This window comes from Euleptes europaea, chromosome 1, assembly GCF_029931775.1.
Source record: "Euleptes europaea isolate rEulEur1 chromosome 1, rEulEur1.hap1, whole genome shotgun sequence".
Classification (NCBI taxonomy): Eukaryota; Metazoa; Chordata; class Lepidosauria; order Squamata; family Sphaerodactylidae; genus Euleptes; species Euleptes europaea.
The window spans coordinates 97708700-97724762 of record NC_079312.1 but is presented as its reverse complement, the minus strand read 5'-3'; the positions used below and the strand labels follow the sequence as shown (position 1 = coordinate 97724762).

The window sequence follows — 16063 nt, the reverse complement described above, 5'->3', positions numbered from 1 at the left end:
GAGCCAAGGTCACACATTATTTTTGCACACTAAATGCATTCATGCTGATGTAAAAAAGAAGATACGGCATAAAAATGGCTGCACAAGGATGTATTATGATCCATAATGTGAGAATCAGCTCTCAAAAATGTAATTCAAAATCAAACTCTATGGAGGGGGGGGGGAACCCACTCAGATCTACAAACATGATCCATGTATTACTAGACACCCCACCATGGCCCAAACGGAATTACCCGGTTTCACATCCTGGCTCTGAAGCGCTCATAAACCCATCATGCAAGCTTACAGTTTGTAAGGCATTCAAAATGTTTCTGTTTTCAGCATCCTCTGCTTATGCATCAGACAGATTTTGCTTCAGGTTGTGTAGGCTTGTAATGTAATGGCAAAAGCAGAGCTCAGCATCAGCATTTTGTTACCCGTCAGATTAATCTCCCCGCAATACTTGATCGGTTCAAAGGTACAGTAGAACTGATCCTCTGTTCACTGTGATGCGAATTGCATTTTTAAAGAGCTTTTGGGAAGTGACTTGACCTGCTCCAAATACAGTGCTCTCCCTACTGTACTCGGCAGGGTTTCTCAGTCTAGAATCTGTAGCTAGAATCTGTAACAGATTCTAGACTGAGAAACTCTGCCGAGTACAGTAGGGAGAGCACTGTATTTGGAGCAGGTCAAGTCACTTCCCAAAAGCTCTTTAAAAATGCAATTCGCATCACAGTGAACAGAGGATCAGTTCTACTGTACCTTTGAACCGATCAAGTATTGCAGGGAGATTAATCTGACGGGTAACAAAATGCTGATGCTGAGCTCTGCTTTTGCCATTACATTACAAGCCTACACAACCTGAGGCAAAATCTGTCTGATGCATAAGCAGAGGATGCTGAAAACAGAAACATTTTGAATGCCTTACAAACTGTAAGCTTGCATGATGGGTTTATGAGCGCTTCAGAGCCAGGATGTGAAACCGGGTAATTCCGTTTGGGCCATGGTGGGGTGTGCCTTTAGATCAAAAATAACAGAATTGTAGTGTGGAAGATCGCCTCAGAAATCTTCTGCAGAGGTGCACATATTATTGTTCTGCCTGAGAAAGAGTCCTGTTAAGCATTACAGTTTGCTCATTAATGCAAATTTATTACCTCAAAAACCTTGTTTCTCTGAGGGCCACTTGTGGTATAATATTCTGTGATCAGAAAAAAAGAGTCTATACAAGAAGACTGGATTGCCTTCCTTATGAGAAAAGGCTTCATGTTTTGGTGCTTTTAAATTCGGGGGGGGGAACCCTAAATGGGGACTTGTTTATAAAATTATGCACAGTGAGGAAAATACTGAGAGGAAGAAATAACCGTCTCTCCCTTTTCCAATTACGCTAGATTGCAAGTTCATGCAATTAAGCTGAAGCTCAGTAGACTCAGGATCATAAAAAAGATGTACTTATTTATTCAACACATAATTAAGTGAAGGAATTTACTACCACACAATGCAGTGGCGGCCACTAGCTTAGGAGGGGTTAAAAGGTGTCTAGACAGTTTCATAGAGGTTAGGTCTATTGATGGTTACATTTCCATCTTTAGAGGCAGAAAGCCTCTGAGAGCCAGCTGTGGAGGGATAACAGCTGGAGAAGGCTGATGTCTTCGTGCCTTGTTTGTACACTTCCCAGAAGTATCTGGTTGGCCACTCTGGGAAAAAGGCCAACAGATCTGGACTTGGCAGACATGTGGCCTGATCCAGCCATAATCTTCTAAGGTAAAGTTCTTAATCACACTGATGCAAGGAAAAGTTGTATCAGCAGCTGCTCAACCGCAAAGCTTTTCCAAAACTGAATCTGTAAACAGGATCCAACAGGAATCAAAGGGCCTTTTGAAATACCTAACCGGTCTGTATCCAACCACGTTTCAAAGACTGACGTTTTCTTAAGAGAGGGAAGTGATTTCTGCTGATTCTCCCCTTCAATTGCAGACCCCAATCATGCTGTTCCTGACGGCACAAAGATCCCCCAGGAACAAAATTTCAGGAGGTACAATGGAAGGGAAGTATTGGTGGAAATTGCCTCCCCCTCTTAAGGTAACATACGCGCCCTTAAGTTTTCGACTGCAAGTTTTCGACTGTCTTTGTATACCTCAAGAGCAACAGATTCCACTCCCACAGTTCAGGAAAGAAATTCTTCAAGATGTCTTAATTAAATAAAGAACAGCAGGACAACTACTCAGCCCTTAACCAGATGCCTGGAGTTGCAGTCTCCAAAAAAGGAAAACAGCTTTGTTGAGAATGTTTGTATTTTAAACCTTCAATATCATACTTTGGGATTTCAACAAAGAAAAGCAAGACACATTGTGCCATTTCTGGATCTGTCTGTTTCACTGAGAAAAATATGTATGCATGTATACACACAGACATACATGGCAGAACTGAAATTGGAAACTAAACTGACTGAAACTCAGTAAAGCATCAGCCTTATCTACAGAAGCTCTACTGATAAGTTCTATACACCACCATGCATATGTATTTTATACTTTACCAGTGCAGTCACGCATACACTGCTCTGATGTACTTCAGCTATGAACTGATAATGCCTTGACAGTAGGCCAAAGAAGACTGCTGAAGAACTGGAATCAGAACAGGAGGGACAGAACGAGATCTGTGAGGGAATCTTTAATACATTCCCTCCTCAGCCACTCCAACAGTTCTGGAGACATATTAAGGCTACCTTTCCTCCTGCTACTAGGGCGGCAAGACTGGAGAAAATACCATCTTCCACGCAATGGCTATGTCCATTGTGGGGGGAGGCTAGGATCCAGCTTTCATGGACAAATGCTGGCCTGCTCGTTAGGAGCCCTGGAGCCATACTGTATAGAATGTGTGCTTTTGGTGTCATTGGAGGAAGTGGGCAGCTTCTCCTCCCATGCCAGAACCTCTCAGTAAAGGAGGGGTGGGCTGCAGATGAGAGACTGCTTTAGGGCACACCCATGCAATAATGTTTCAGGATTAAAACATACACAGGACTGCCAAGAGAAGGGGACTGGGGAGGGGGGCAAAATTCTGGGGACCTAAGCTGAGTTTGAGGGTCTGTGAAACTGGAATTGTGCTGCAATCAGCAGTAAGCACAACTGATGTCCCAAACCTCCTGGAGCCTTTTAAAGGTGTGGAGAAAATCGGTGCCACTCTCAATGAGGCGCTCTCCTTCACCCTTGCTTTCTTTTCCTTTAGCTCCTGATTTCAGGGCCTGAAAGAGGGAAGGCAGAGGGGATGTTGGCTCAGTCCTTCTGGCCAGAGCACAGGGCTCTTCAAAGCCTGTGACTACAAGGTAGAGGTATTTACCCTATAAGCAGGCTTTCAGATCAGTGCTTAAGGACATAGCTGGGATCCCTTCACAGATCCCCCAGAAGGGCTATGCATCTTTTTAATTTCATTTCTCAATTTGGCCTCTACCTCTACCAAAGTTTGGAATAGTAGATTGGAATGTATTTCTCGAATCTGGGGGCAGAGGGAAACACTATGCAGCAAATCATACTCCTTCGAAGAGAGGATGTAATGCCAACTCCAGATGGGGAAATTCCTGGAGATCTGGGGGTGGAGCCTGGGGAGGGTGGGGTTTGCAGAAGGTAGAGACCTCAGTGGGGTAGAATCCACCCTCCAAGCAGCCATTTCCTCCAGAGGAACAGATTTCTGTTGTCTGAAGAGCAGCTGTAATCCCAGAAGATCTCCAGACCCCGTCTGAAGGCTGGCAACCTTACTCTGTGCCCATTATATCAACCATACAGAGTTTGTCTTTGCCCCGTGACTTTTGTTTTGTTATCTCTTCCAGTGTGCTCTGTTTATGTGTGCGTGAGAAAGGAAGAATGAGAGAGAAATGATGAGAGGGTGTCACGAAGGGTTGTTTGTTCCTCCAGTTACTAAGAGTTACTAAATTTATTCCCCCAGTTACTAAGAAATAAATAGTTCCACCGAGGCAGCATGCGCTCCTGGAATTAAGTCCCACTGAAGATAATACAATTTAATTTCATGGTAAGTATGCATGACATGGGGCAGTGAGTTCAATGGGGCTCATGCCCTAGTATGTGTCCCTAAGCAAGCTGTGGCCAGCCTCTTTTAGCCCAAGCCCTATTGCTTTTCTTGATTTCACTTAGATTTATTCCGAGATAAGCTGGTACACAGAATTAGAGCTTCACAAAGGAGACTGTCTGCATTTAAGTATGTTCACTAGGAAGTAAATCTGATTGAACTTAGTAGGAGTTACTGCTGCATAAGTACATGTAAAATTGGCAGCTCATCTGATTTAATTCAGAAAAACAGACATATAATGTCTTTAAGCTCTCCTGTAAGATACAGTACGAGAATGATGGTTGGAAAAGAGGACCAAAAGAGAAAGAGATTTGCCCTCATAAGAAGAGCTATAATGGACCAGACCAAAGACTCATGTAGTCCAGCATTCTGTTCACACAGTGGCCAATCAGCTGCCTCTAAGCAAAACAGCCATAAGCATTTTAACTGATCCTCATAGGGCAGTTGCTCTGGCCCCCTGATCATTTTGGCTGCTCTTTTCTGCACCCTTTCAAGCGCGACAATTTTACACAGGAGGCCTGACAACCTTTTTCAAGGCTGATGTTTATTGCACACGTCAGTGTCCCACCACCCCCTTAAAATCAGAAGCAAAGATGGTTGGGTAGGGGGTATACCATAACAGTTATAATAAATTGAAAACTAAAGAAACGAAGCTCCAGTAGTTACACAGAATGAGAGCCTAAGATCACGCACATGGGCTCAATGGACATTTCTCCTGAGATACAGGATGCCGTCTCCTAGAACTAGGGCTGGATCCCAGCTGCTGGAACGACGTAGCACTAATTCAGGTACTACAACATCAATCATGCTTGGTTTAATAAATACTAGCAGAACGACCATCACATGGAGAGGCACCTCCCCTGAATGCAGTTCACTGTCATTTTCTTAAGCAGATGAATAATATTTATTAACTGTCTTACGCACGTCTGCAATTTTCTTCCTAAAATAAAACCTGCTTCATCTTCATGACTGCACTTCTAAATAATTTTATTTGGCCTTTTAAGTCGACATTCTTGCCTATTATTTACAATCTAGATTTAAGACCGATCTAGATATATATGTATTATTTTCTTCTTTAGGAACAACCCAGTTTTGGCTTTTGTACATGAAAATAGGATTCTAAGACTCAGGGATGGATATATTTATAAATGGAATCAATCGCTTTTCATGGAATTTTAAAATACTATTCTCTTATGAATTTTATTTATTTATTTATTTATTAGTCATATCCCGCTCAGAGCAGCTAACAATCATAACAATATAATACACACTACCATTTATGAGTAATTAGCTCAACCCTGGGTTGTACTTCTTTGTCACCCTAGAACATAGTGGAAACTAGAGTTTTAATATTATGTAGATAATAAAAACATATTGTGTTGTATTACTTTATTTCAAAAGGCAGCTACTGCATTAATGGTTCTTTCATTTCAGAAGCAGGCATCCCTGAACTCTGTGTGTTTGACACAGTGTTATACATGGAAAGCCATCACAGATTTAGTTTTAAGGTATTATAAATGTAGGTGTTGCTTTAAAATGTCTCGATTGAATTCAGGTTGCATTTAAGAATGGCTTTAAAGAGAACTAATACTTAAAGATAAAGCACAATTATATAAAGAATATTTTTTTTAAAATGAGGTTTTCTGTCCAATCTGTTAACTACTATTTTATGATTTTAAATGAAGCAAATTAAAACAGACATTCATTTGAAATTGACCATGAAGTCCAGCTAGCATGCTATCAAACCTAGAAATGCCTTTAAAACTTCTTTGCCCTTCTTGAAAATAATCTCTTTTAAGTGTTTTGTAATGGGAACCATGGGGGGGGGGAAGCAACAACCCTACTTTTCTCAGGGCAGACAATGGGTCAACTTCAGTTTGCCCACAATTCCTGCTGAGCAATACTGACAAATTTCTGGCAACAGACAAATCCTGTTGAACAGCTGCTGCCCAGAGCCCTCTCTGAATAAAACAAAACCCTAAACCTAATAAATACAATGCATTCACATAATAATCCAATTGGTTGCTAGACAGGAAGTATCTTTGCCCTTTAGCAAAATAACTTCTGAGAGCTTCCTGATTTACAATTTTTTATACAGGCAAGAAAAGCAATAATCTGAAAAATTGCCTTTGTTAAAAAAGTCACAACAATAAAAAAGCAAAACCAGACATGGTACTGAATGTGGCAATGACTACTGTCTTATAATTTTACAATTCCGAATTATCAAATTTACAATTTGATAAATGGGTTTGTTAGAAGAATATGAAAACGCAGACGGCATATCTTAAAGACAGATATGTCGAACACTCATTATTTAAAGAAATTCTGTAGCTATTCTACCGGCTGCATTTATTAAACCGCTAGACATTTCTGTGACAAAAAGTGTTATCAAACATTACAATGAAAGTATCTTTTCTTTGTAATTGTGCATGCGTGTATGAATATTGTTCATGTACGATGTATTTTTATATCCTATGGACATTCTTTAGAGTGGCCAGCTCCAGGCTGGGAAATTCCTCGTGATTTGGGGGTACAGCCCAGGGAGGGTAGAGTTTGGGGTGGGGAGGAACCTCAGTGGGGCACAGTGCCAAAGAGTTCACCCTTTAAAGCAGCCATTTTCTCTAAAGAACTGATCTCTGTCATCTGGAGGTGAGTTCTAATTCTGGGACAATCTCCAGGCCCCATCTGGCAGTTGGCAACCCTAACGTTCTCCCCAAATTGCAGAGAACTCAAAAGAGGAAGAGTCTTTTGCTGTGTCATGCATGAGACCAACTCGAGTTCCTCCAAAACAACTGCCATGTGTAGGAGAGATCTGATCTGCTTTCTCCACAGCTCAGTGCAAAGTGAGTGACCAACTTTGCTCTTCTCTAGTGCACACTGCCAGAGCATTAGGGAGAGGTTGGTGGCCACTGCTTGCTACAAAGCTGAGCAAAAATTTATGGGCCTCAGTTTATAATTACAGTTTATAACTTGAAGCAGTCTTTAAGGAACAGAAAAATGGAAATTCATACTTGATGCTAAAAGAAGATCCTTTTGTTTATAACCTTCATTATTTACTCAAGTATACTGTCTAAAAGGAAATCTTCTTCCCTCTCAAATCAATGAACAAAATGCTTCTGTTCCAGTGTCTAGACCAGGGGTCGGCAAACTCATTTGTCAAAAGAGCCAAATATCAACAGTACAACGATTGAGATTTCTTTTGAGAGCCAAATTTCTTAAACTTAAACTATATAAGTAGGTACACTGTTTATTAACTTAATAAACTTTAATTAAAGTTTTAAATCTTAATTAAACTATAGGTACACTGAATAAAACTTGATATCATACTTAATAATGATCTTATTTATTGATAAAAATTAAATTGTAAGTCCCTGCCATTTCCCCCTCCCCGTCTGGAGTCCTCGTCTGGAGGCCTGGTCTACCGCCATAAAAGCCTATTGGTAGACCTGGCCTCCGGCTGAGTCCCATTGGGAGGCCAGATCTACCCATTGGCTTTCTTGGCAATAGACCTGGACTCCGGAGGCCCATAGAAGCCAATTGGTGGACCTGGCCTCTGAAGGGGGACTTTTTCCCCTCCTCGGAGTCCAGGTCTAAGAAAGCCAGTGGGTAGACATGGCCTCTGAGGAGGGAAAAAAGTAAGTAAGGTATCCATAAAATTAAATCATGACAATGACTGACAAACACTTAATGTGAACAATGTGAGCAAACTTCTAGATTACCAGATGCAGTAAACACATGAGAACATAAGAAAGGCTGTGCTGGATCAGACCAAGGCCCTTCAAGTCCAGCAGTCTGTTCCCACAGTGGCCAACCAGGTGCCTCCAGGAAGCCCACTAGCAAGACCAGTGCAGCATCATTGTCCTGCCTGCGTTCCATAGCACCTGATATAATAGGCCTGCTCCTCTGATCCTGGAGAGAATAGGCATGCATCATGACTAGTATCCATTTTGATTAGTAGCCATGGATAGCCCTCTCCTCCATGAACAGGTCCACTCCCCTCTTAAAGCCCTCCAAGTTGGCAGCCATCACCACCTCCTGGGGCAGGGAGTCCCACCATTTAACCATGTGTTATGTGAAGAAATACCGTATATACCCGCGTATAAGCCGAGGTGCCTAATTTCTCCCCAAAAATGGGGAAAAATTAGGCAGCGGCGTATAAGCCGAGGGTCGGCTTATAACCCCTCCCCCCCCGCAGGCTTACCTGACAGGGCTCCTGGCGAAGGCGGTGGTGGCGGCGGCGGGCCCCCCACAGGAGGCTTCCAGGGCGGGGGGAGGCAGGAGCGCCCGGCTGCCGGCTTCCCCTGGCCCTTCCAGGGCGGGGGGAGGCAGGAGCGCCCGGCTGCCGGCTTCCCCTGGCCCTTCCAGGGCGGAGGGAGCCAGGCGCGCTCGGCTGCTGGCTTCCCCTGGCCCTTCCAGGGCGGGGGGAGGCAGGAGCGCTCGGCTGCCGGCCTCCCCTGGCCCTTCCAGGGCGGGGGGAGGCAGGAGCGCCCGGCTGCCGGCTTCCCCTGGCCCTTCCAGGGCGGAGGGAGCCAGGCGCGCTCGGCTGCTGGCTTCCCCTGGCCCTTCCAGGGCGGGGGGAGGCAGGAGCGCTCGGCTGCCGGCCTCCCCTGGCCCTTCCAGGGCGGGGGGAGGCAGGAGCGCCCGGCTGCCGGCTTCCCCTGGCCCTTCCAGGGCGGAGGGAGCCAGGCGCGCTCGGCTGCTGGCTTCCCCTGGCCCTTCCAGGGCGGGGGGAGGCAGGAGCACCCGGCAGCCGGCTTCCCCTGGCCCTTCCAGGGCGGGGGGAGGCAGGAGCGCCCGGCTGAAAAACCCGGCTTATACGCGAGTATATACGGTACTTCCTTTTATCAGTTTTGAATCTCCCTCCCTCCAGCTTCAGCAGACGACCTCGAGTTGTAGCATTACGTGTGTCCCGGGTCGGGGGCCCCACCCCGCGCCCTGGGGCTTTCCCGCCACCCTCTACTTACCAGCGTGCCCGCTCGCCTGCTCTCTCTCTCGCTCTCTCTCTCTCTGAGGCGCACCGGCTCTGCAGCCCGGCTGCCGGCGCGAGCGGGCGCGAGAGCAGGGGCTCTGAACCAAGTTCGTAGAGCCGTACTCAAGGGGCCAATGAGCCGCATGCGGCTCTCGAGCCGCAGTTTGGTGACCCCTGGTCTAGACCAAGGGTCCCTTAACCTTTTTGAGCCTGTGGGCACCTTTGGAATTCTGACACAGGGTGGTGGAGCCAACCACAAAATGGCTGCTGTGGGATACACAGCCACACATGCATACCCAGAGGAAGCCCGTCCAGCGGAGAAGGGGGTAATTAAAAAAGTGAGAGAGAATAAAAAACTAACACAGTGGTGGCAGCTCCATTTTTAAAAATCAGCTCAACCAATTCTCCAAAAGCTTATCAGATGCCCCACTGGGCAAAAGTTCCACCTGGCCACACCCACTTTCTAAAAACACTTGGTGGGCACTGGGAAAGGCATCAGGGGGTACCATGGTCTAGATAATTGGGTTTGGGTTTGGGAATCCAGATGCAAGCCCTCATTTAGCCATGAAAGATGACTGGATGAATTTGGGCAACTATCTGACAGCCCAACCTATCTCACAGAGTTGCTCTAAGGCTTAAACCCTGCTCTTTAGAGGAAGGATGCAATATAAATGAAACAAACAGGTCTAACCAGACAACATACAGAGCTAACCGAAGTAGGATTTGTTAGAAAAATAGCTAGGCTATAGGAAGAAAAATCAAAGGTCAGAAGGAAACAGTTTAGGCAAATGCACCTTAATGACCTGGGCCATCAAGGCAATTAATTCTCTACCTTCTGCTTCAATACCCTTCATCAGTCAATCCCTCCCTTCTCTCCTGGGGAGAAACATTTTCAATCATCATGAATCTTCTCATTTAGTAACAGTTATGTAAAATTGCCACTGCCTGTAATGAGTAAGCATGACTCAGAGTACTATTTTTTATAATTGTGATCAGCATGCAAGAAGAAACAGGATGCGAAAAATAAAACAGTTCTATCATTCTTACAGAGGTGGAGATATTCTTTGGTGAATATCTGTTCTGTAAACATCATGGTGTCAAACACTGAACAACTAAGCATACATTGGCCACTACTGACAGGATTTACGCACAGCATTTTTATGAATAGGAGAGCTTCAGAACACACAACATGCCAATTGAATTTCTCTTAAATAACCACATTAAGTCCATTATAAATCCATGCTATGAATCAAAAACACTTAGCAAGGAAAAAAAAACAATTTAGTTTAGTTATAACCCTGCATTCCAGCCCACTAGGAACACCCAGTGTGGTTTACAATGAAAAAAAACTGATAAAAGTGGTTGGATCCTGATCTTCCCTGTACATCTCTCCTGCCAGCGGCCATTTTTGATGCTAGGGAACTTTATTCCTGGGGTTGGGGGACTCGAATGGAGTAACAGACAGCAGGTTGTGAGGCTGCAGCAAGGAGGGGGGATGGGGGTGAAATCAATGCTTCCTGTTTCTTCAGTCAGTGAAGGAAGCAGAGTTGATGTGCAAAGAGCAATTGGCTATCAACGCTCCAGTCATTTTTTTCTACACACCAAAATGTCAAATCATTGTCTTTATGGTTACACTTTATCAAATGATTCACAAGAAATGTTTGTACCCAACCACCCATCATCATCCTCCATACTATGATCATTCTTTCTTCAGCGATGCAGATTCACGTTTTCTCAATTGCTGTTTTAATGCATAACGATTTGAATGGATAACAGTATGGACACATCACACTAACAGCTACAACTATTTCAGTGAAGTTGCCGCCGGAAAGTCTACAAGCAGGAAATAGGGGACAGAACTTTCTTCTGTTGCTGCTCCTTGAAGTGATTGATATTCAAAGGTAAGCTTCCTCTCAACACTGATGTTTTCATTTAAATATCATGGCTAATAGCCATTGATGAACCTACCCCCATGAAGCTATACAACCCCATTTAAAACCACCCAAGCTAGTGGCTACCACTATATCTTGTGGCAGCAAGTTATGCACAGTAATTAGATACTGTGAGAAGAAGTACATTATTATGTCTGTTCTGAATGTATTGCTCAACAACTTCAGAAAAAAAATCTTCTTTCACTATACCATTTATAACTGTATATCCCTCTATCATGAACATCTTTACATATTTAAATCAATCACCAACTCAGGGCACCTTCCCTCAACCACTCAAAGAGGTGGTTATGTGTCCACTATTAGAAAAATCATCCCTACAGAAAAATGATGGAGTCAATGATTGCCCTGTCTTTAATCTGCTCTTCGTGGGCAAAGTGATCGAGAGAGCAGTAGCAGACCAACTCCAGGTCTTCTTGGATAACTTATCTGCTCTGCGCTCTTTTCAGTCTTGTTTCAGTCTGGTGCTCTTTTCAGTCTAGTTTCAGCCTGGGCTATGGGACAGAGGTGGCTCTGGTGGCTTTAGTTGATGACCTCCATCTAAATGTAGACAAAGGTCAGGCCTCCTTGTTGCTCCTACTAGATTTATTTGCTGCCTTTGATACAGTGGACCACGCCATCTTGTTGAGGCACTTGAAGGCAGAAGTATGCATCAGGGGTTGTGTGTGAGATTGGATCAAATCATTCCTGAAGCACTGGACTCAAAGAATTGCCATTGGAAACCAGTTATCATCAGTGTAGGACCTATCCAGTGGGGTCCCACAGGGCACAAGCCTATTCCTCAAATGGGCAAAATCAACAACTGCCTGTACACGTGCCTTCTCCGTTGTGGCCCCCACCTTGTGGAATGGTCTGCCTGAGGAGACCAGAAGGATCCCACCCTCCTGATTTTCCACAAAGTATGCAAAACTGAATTATTCAAGAAGCCTTTTCTACACAAAATGATTCACAAAGTTACTTGGACAAATTATTAGGGACTGGGGTCTATACCAAAGCTTCTTATACTGTGGGTTGCGACCCCATATGGGATCGCATAACTAAATGTGGGGGTCGTGAAAAATTTGACAATAGTATATGGTAAAATTATATGTATACCAAAATTATTTTAAAATAAATTTCTTTATTATCAGTAAATGTTTGATTTGTACACCTATTTTATACCGATATACCCAGGATCGCATAAAAACTTCTTGGGCGAAAAGGGGTCATGAGTGGAAAACGTTTAAGAAGCCCTGGTCTATACTACTGTGTCTAGTTTGCTGAAAGTTGGATCCTACTGTAATTTTGCATCATTTAATGTGTCATGTTAACACTTATGCTTTGCTTCAGTTGTTTTTTAGATTTCTGGTTGGTTCTACAACTCAAATCCCATTTCACTGTTTACTGAATGTCGCATCCAGCTGATTGTATTGCCTCACTTTGTGTAATTCACCTTAAGTCCCAGTGAAAAAGGAAGACTATAAATAATGCAAATAAATATTTCCTTTTAGCACACGTTGGCCCCAAAAGCTTTATCTTTTCCTTGTAGCTAAACTATTTACTTAAATAAATGTCACAGGTCAACTTTCTGGGTTAAGCAGGGTGGGGGGAGATGCAGCAAAAATCCATGCTCCTTGCAGTGATGGAGGAGGACTATTCTACTGGACAATGCTTTTAGCATTGATGCTTTAGCGATGATGCTTTATAACTTACATACTCTAATTATTCCTTGTGGTGATCAGTGATTATAAGCAAGCAGACTAAACACACAAAACTTTAAAGACATATGGCAAAAGTATTTATAATTTGAAATAGACTTGCCTGTCACATCCAAATAAAATGGCTCACTCTCACTCCAGAAATATTATTTGGGTTCTTTCACAAAGCTGTATTATCACTGTTACCAGCGTTTTCCCAGCACTCATCAATTCTGAAAGAGCCAGAATGGTATAGTAGTGGGAGAAAGAGATCTGAACCCCTCTACCATGGAAGCTCACTGGATGATAAGGGGACAGTCACTCTCCCTGAGCCTAATGTACTTCATAAAGCTTGTTGTTGTGAGAATAAAGTGGAGGAGGGGCGAACAATGTAAAACAGGTTGAGTCCCCACTGAGGAGAAAAGTAGGATATAGTAATTTATATTATAATACTAGCCACAGTCTGAGCTAGGAAAATTCTCCAGCCCAAGAAGCCAGGGTTCTAAACACATTCTGGAAGAGAGGATAAGGTATAGCCTTTACGGGTCCTCCTTGAAAATTATGGTCTGAGAATATCTTGTAAACTATAGCACTAGCCCAAACCTTTTATCAATGTTTGTGAGAACCCAACTCTCAAAAAATTCTGGGATCTCTACTTTCTTCCTAAATTGAAGGACCCCCACTGTTTCCACAGGAAATGGAGAACTCCATTTATTAATGTCTCATCTTTTAGTAAATTTCATAGAGGAAGTAAACAGATTTCCACAGTAGCCATTTACCGAGATAAATTTATATACTATCCTCTCTTGGTGCTGCTGTAAAGATCTTCTGAAAAGGTCTGGAAACAGATCTTTAAATTGAGGGGCAAAATTCTGCTTGCTTTTAAAGCTTGCATAATCTAAGTTTCTTATACTATTAAAATCACCACCTACTATATGGGTTAGTAATCTGAAAACCAGGATGCGAACAGTTAAATGAAGAAATACACAAAACTGTGTAGAGTTTGGCAACTAAGAAATTAATAAGTCATCAAGTACTTTTGTACTTTACTCATGTTTCCAACATGGAATAGGCTTGAGCGATAGCAATATCACCTTTGTCTACTCGATATCTATGAGAGTCGTATGGAAGTACATTTGGTTGCGATGTGAACACTGGACAGAAATAAAGCAGCGACTGCCTTATGAATGCCATTCAGTCCCCGTTTAGCACAAAAATAGCCACTGGCAGCATTGTTCTTCCTTGTTCTGGAGCTATTGTGCAGCACAGCATAATAAACATGGTGCTGTCCGACAAGCAACTTTTTTGTTGCTGAACCAGAATTAGACATCACAAAGTGTATGTGGCTGCTGTCCAGAGCAGAAGCCCTGCATCTCCTACTCTTTCTTCCTCTGTGGCCATTAATGAATAGTAGTTTTATCGAGATTCTCGCTCTCAAGTCTCACACTTTTCTACTCCGCTATTGAAAATCCAAATGCATGGGGAGCTTCTCCCAATGGCGGCCAAGCTCGTTTCTTCCCCCTGTCTCTGGTGCGAAGCAGTGGCGGGGCTTACCTTTAAGGCAACAGGGGAGCATCTTGTTGCAGCGGGGGACAGCTATGGGACTGACCGACAGAAAGAGGAATGAGAAGGAAGGAAGAAGGCTGGCCATGACGCAGCTGCTTCTGTCTCTCCCCTAGTCTCCCCAGGCTGGATAGAAGGGCCTGTTGAGAAGACCCCGCAGATGGTGGGGAGAGAAAACACACATTGCTGGGTTTCTGCTCTCCACTTTCACCCATGCTCAGTTGTGGCTGGGCGGGAAAGTTTCCTGACTGAGGCCGAACCCGTGCAGGTCCACATATCTCTTCAACAGAAATCCCAGTGAAGTGTTTTGTTTTTTTCTTTAGGACTGCACCATTAGGATTGCTGGGCGGCCACTGTGAGGAGCGGGAGGGGGGAGGCAGAGGAGGGCGCAGGAACAGGGCGAAACGGGAGAGAGAGAGAGAAAGTCAAACTGAGCGCTGAAACACACAGGCAAGCAATAGCAACTGCTGTTATTCTTAAATTTAAATCGGGAAAATGCAGGGATGGGATAACCTGGGGAAGCTGCGAAAGGAGGAGGGTTGATCACGCGTGCCAGAGACGAGCATTCGTGTCGACCTCAGAGATTCACAACATTTGCGAGAGAATGGCCAGACAAAACAGCCATGCGTTTTCGGCCTGTGATATCTGTGAACTCAAAATGCATAGTATGATGCCATTAGGTTGTGAGTTTAGTAATCCTTGTTCCAGGTTGAGAAAGAGTGGGAATATCTGAGGACTTCCTGATATCACATGACTTATCATTTTAGACATTATGGAATATATATGAGCAAAAGAACCAGGGCTGATGCTACCGGCAGCAGCTGCACAACCTCCGTAACATCAAATTCGAGTCCATTCTAGAGACAATTCTATCTGTGCAGAAAAGAAACTCAGGTGAGGCGGGATACATTCTGCTATAGATCACAACAGAGCCTGGGGAAAGATGGAATTTTCCTTCTCGATAGAAGCCTGCTGCTCATGTGAGAACTCAGCTGCAGGAGATTAAGAACAATTCCCAGTGGACCATTCCCCTGAGATTTAGGACTAATCGTTTCACTGGAACTTTGCCAATGCAGAAACAACAGAAAGAATGCACACATTAGCTGGCGACCAACTGTGGCAAAGCAGTTTAAGGCATTAGCTAAAGAGGAAATCCTTTCTTCTTTAATCCTGGGAGTCCATGAAACTGGGAAACACCTCTGTGCAGCCAGCATTAAATGCACAAACTAGCAAGAAGCAGTATGAAGACATAAGAGACACCCCTCGTATTCAGGAGGTAAAAAGCAGCCCAAAATACAATGAAGTTATTGCAAAGCATATAGCTTGTGACTACAGGCTGATTTAATTAAAAAAAAAACGACATTGTTGAATCAACATTCCTTGCAGGAAACATCTTTTTCTTAAGAAATAGGTCTGTGGGTTAACTGAATAGATTTTCTGAAATGCTACTAAGACTCTACTTACAGTGAGTTTGGCCTGTTGGGTTTAATCACTTCTAGATCAGGGTCACTGGAGTTCATATTAGACTGAGGAGCGCTGTTGGAGCGGAGGAAACTGTTGATGTTGGATGATATGGTTGATTCCAGGCTGGAGTTGATGATACTGTTCCTGTTTTCCTCTGGAAGAAAGAATCACCACCATGACTTTTTGTGGAACTTTGGAACTCCCTCCCAAGGGAGATTTCATCTGTCTACCCCTACTGATGTTTTGCCGGCAGGTGAATTTTTTTTTTTTTAGGGGGGTCTGGCATACCCCCAATAATGGTAACAGGCCCTCCTTCTAGTGTTTTTTATGTGTTTTAATTGAATTATTTTACAATTATAACTGTATTTTTAATTGTTTTACTGTGT

At 43.7% G+C, this 16063-nt stretch overlaps 1 protein-coding gene across 3 annotated transcripts in view; it reads right to left on the bottom strand.

Annotated features, from left to right (window-relative positions):
• Window positions 1-16063, bottom strand: part of ARHGAP26 (Rho GTPase activating protein 26) — a 357153-nt gene that overhangs the window by 56936 nt on the left and 284154 nt on the right. For all 3 annotated transcript variants that reach the window (XM_056851135.1, XM_056851143.1, XM_056851152.1), the window contains exon 20: window positions 15678-15831. In XM_056851135.1, coding sequence (XP_056707113.1) covers window positions 15678-15831 — 154 coding nt within the window. The remainder of the gene's footprint in view (window positions 1-15677; window positions 15832-16063) is intronic.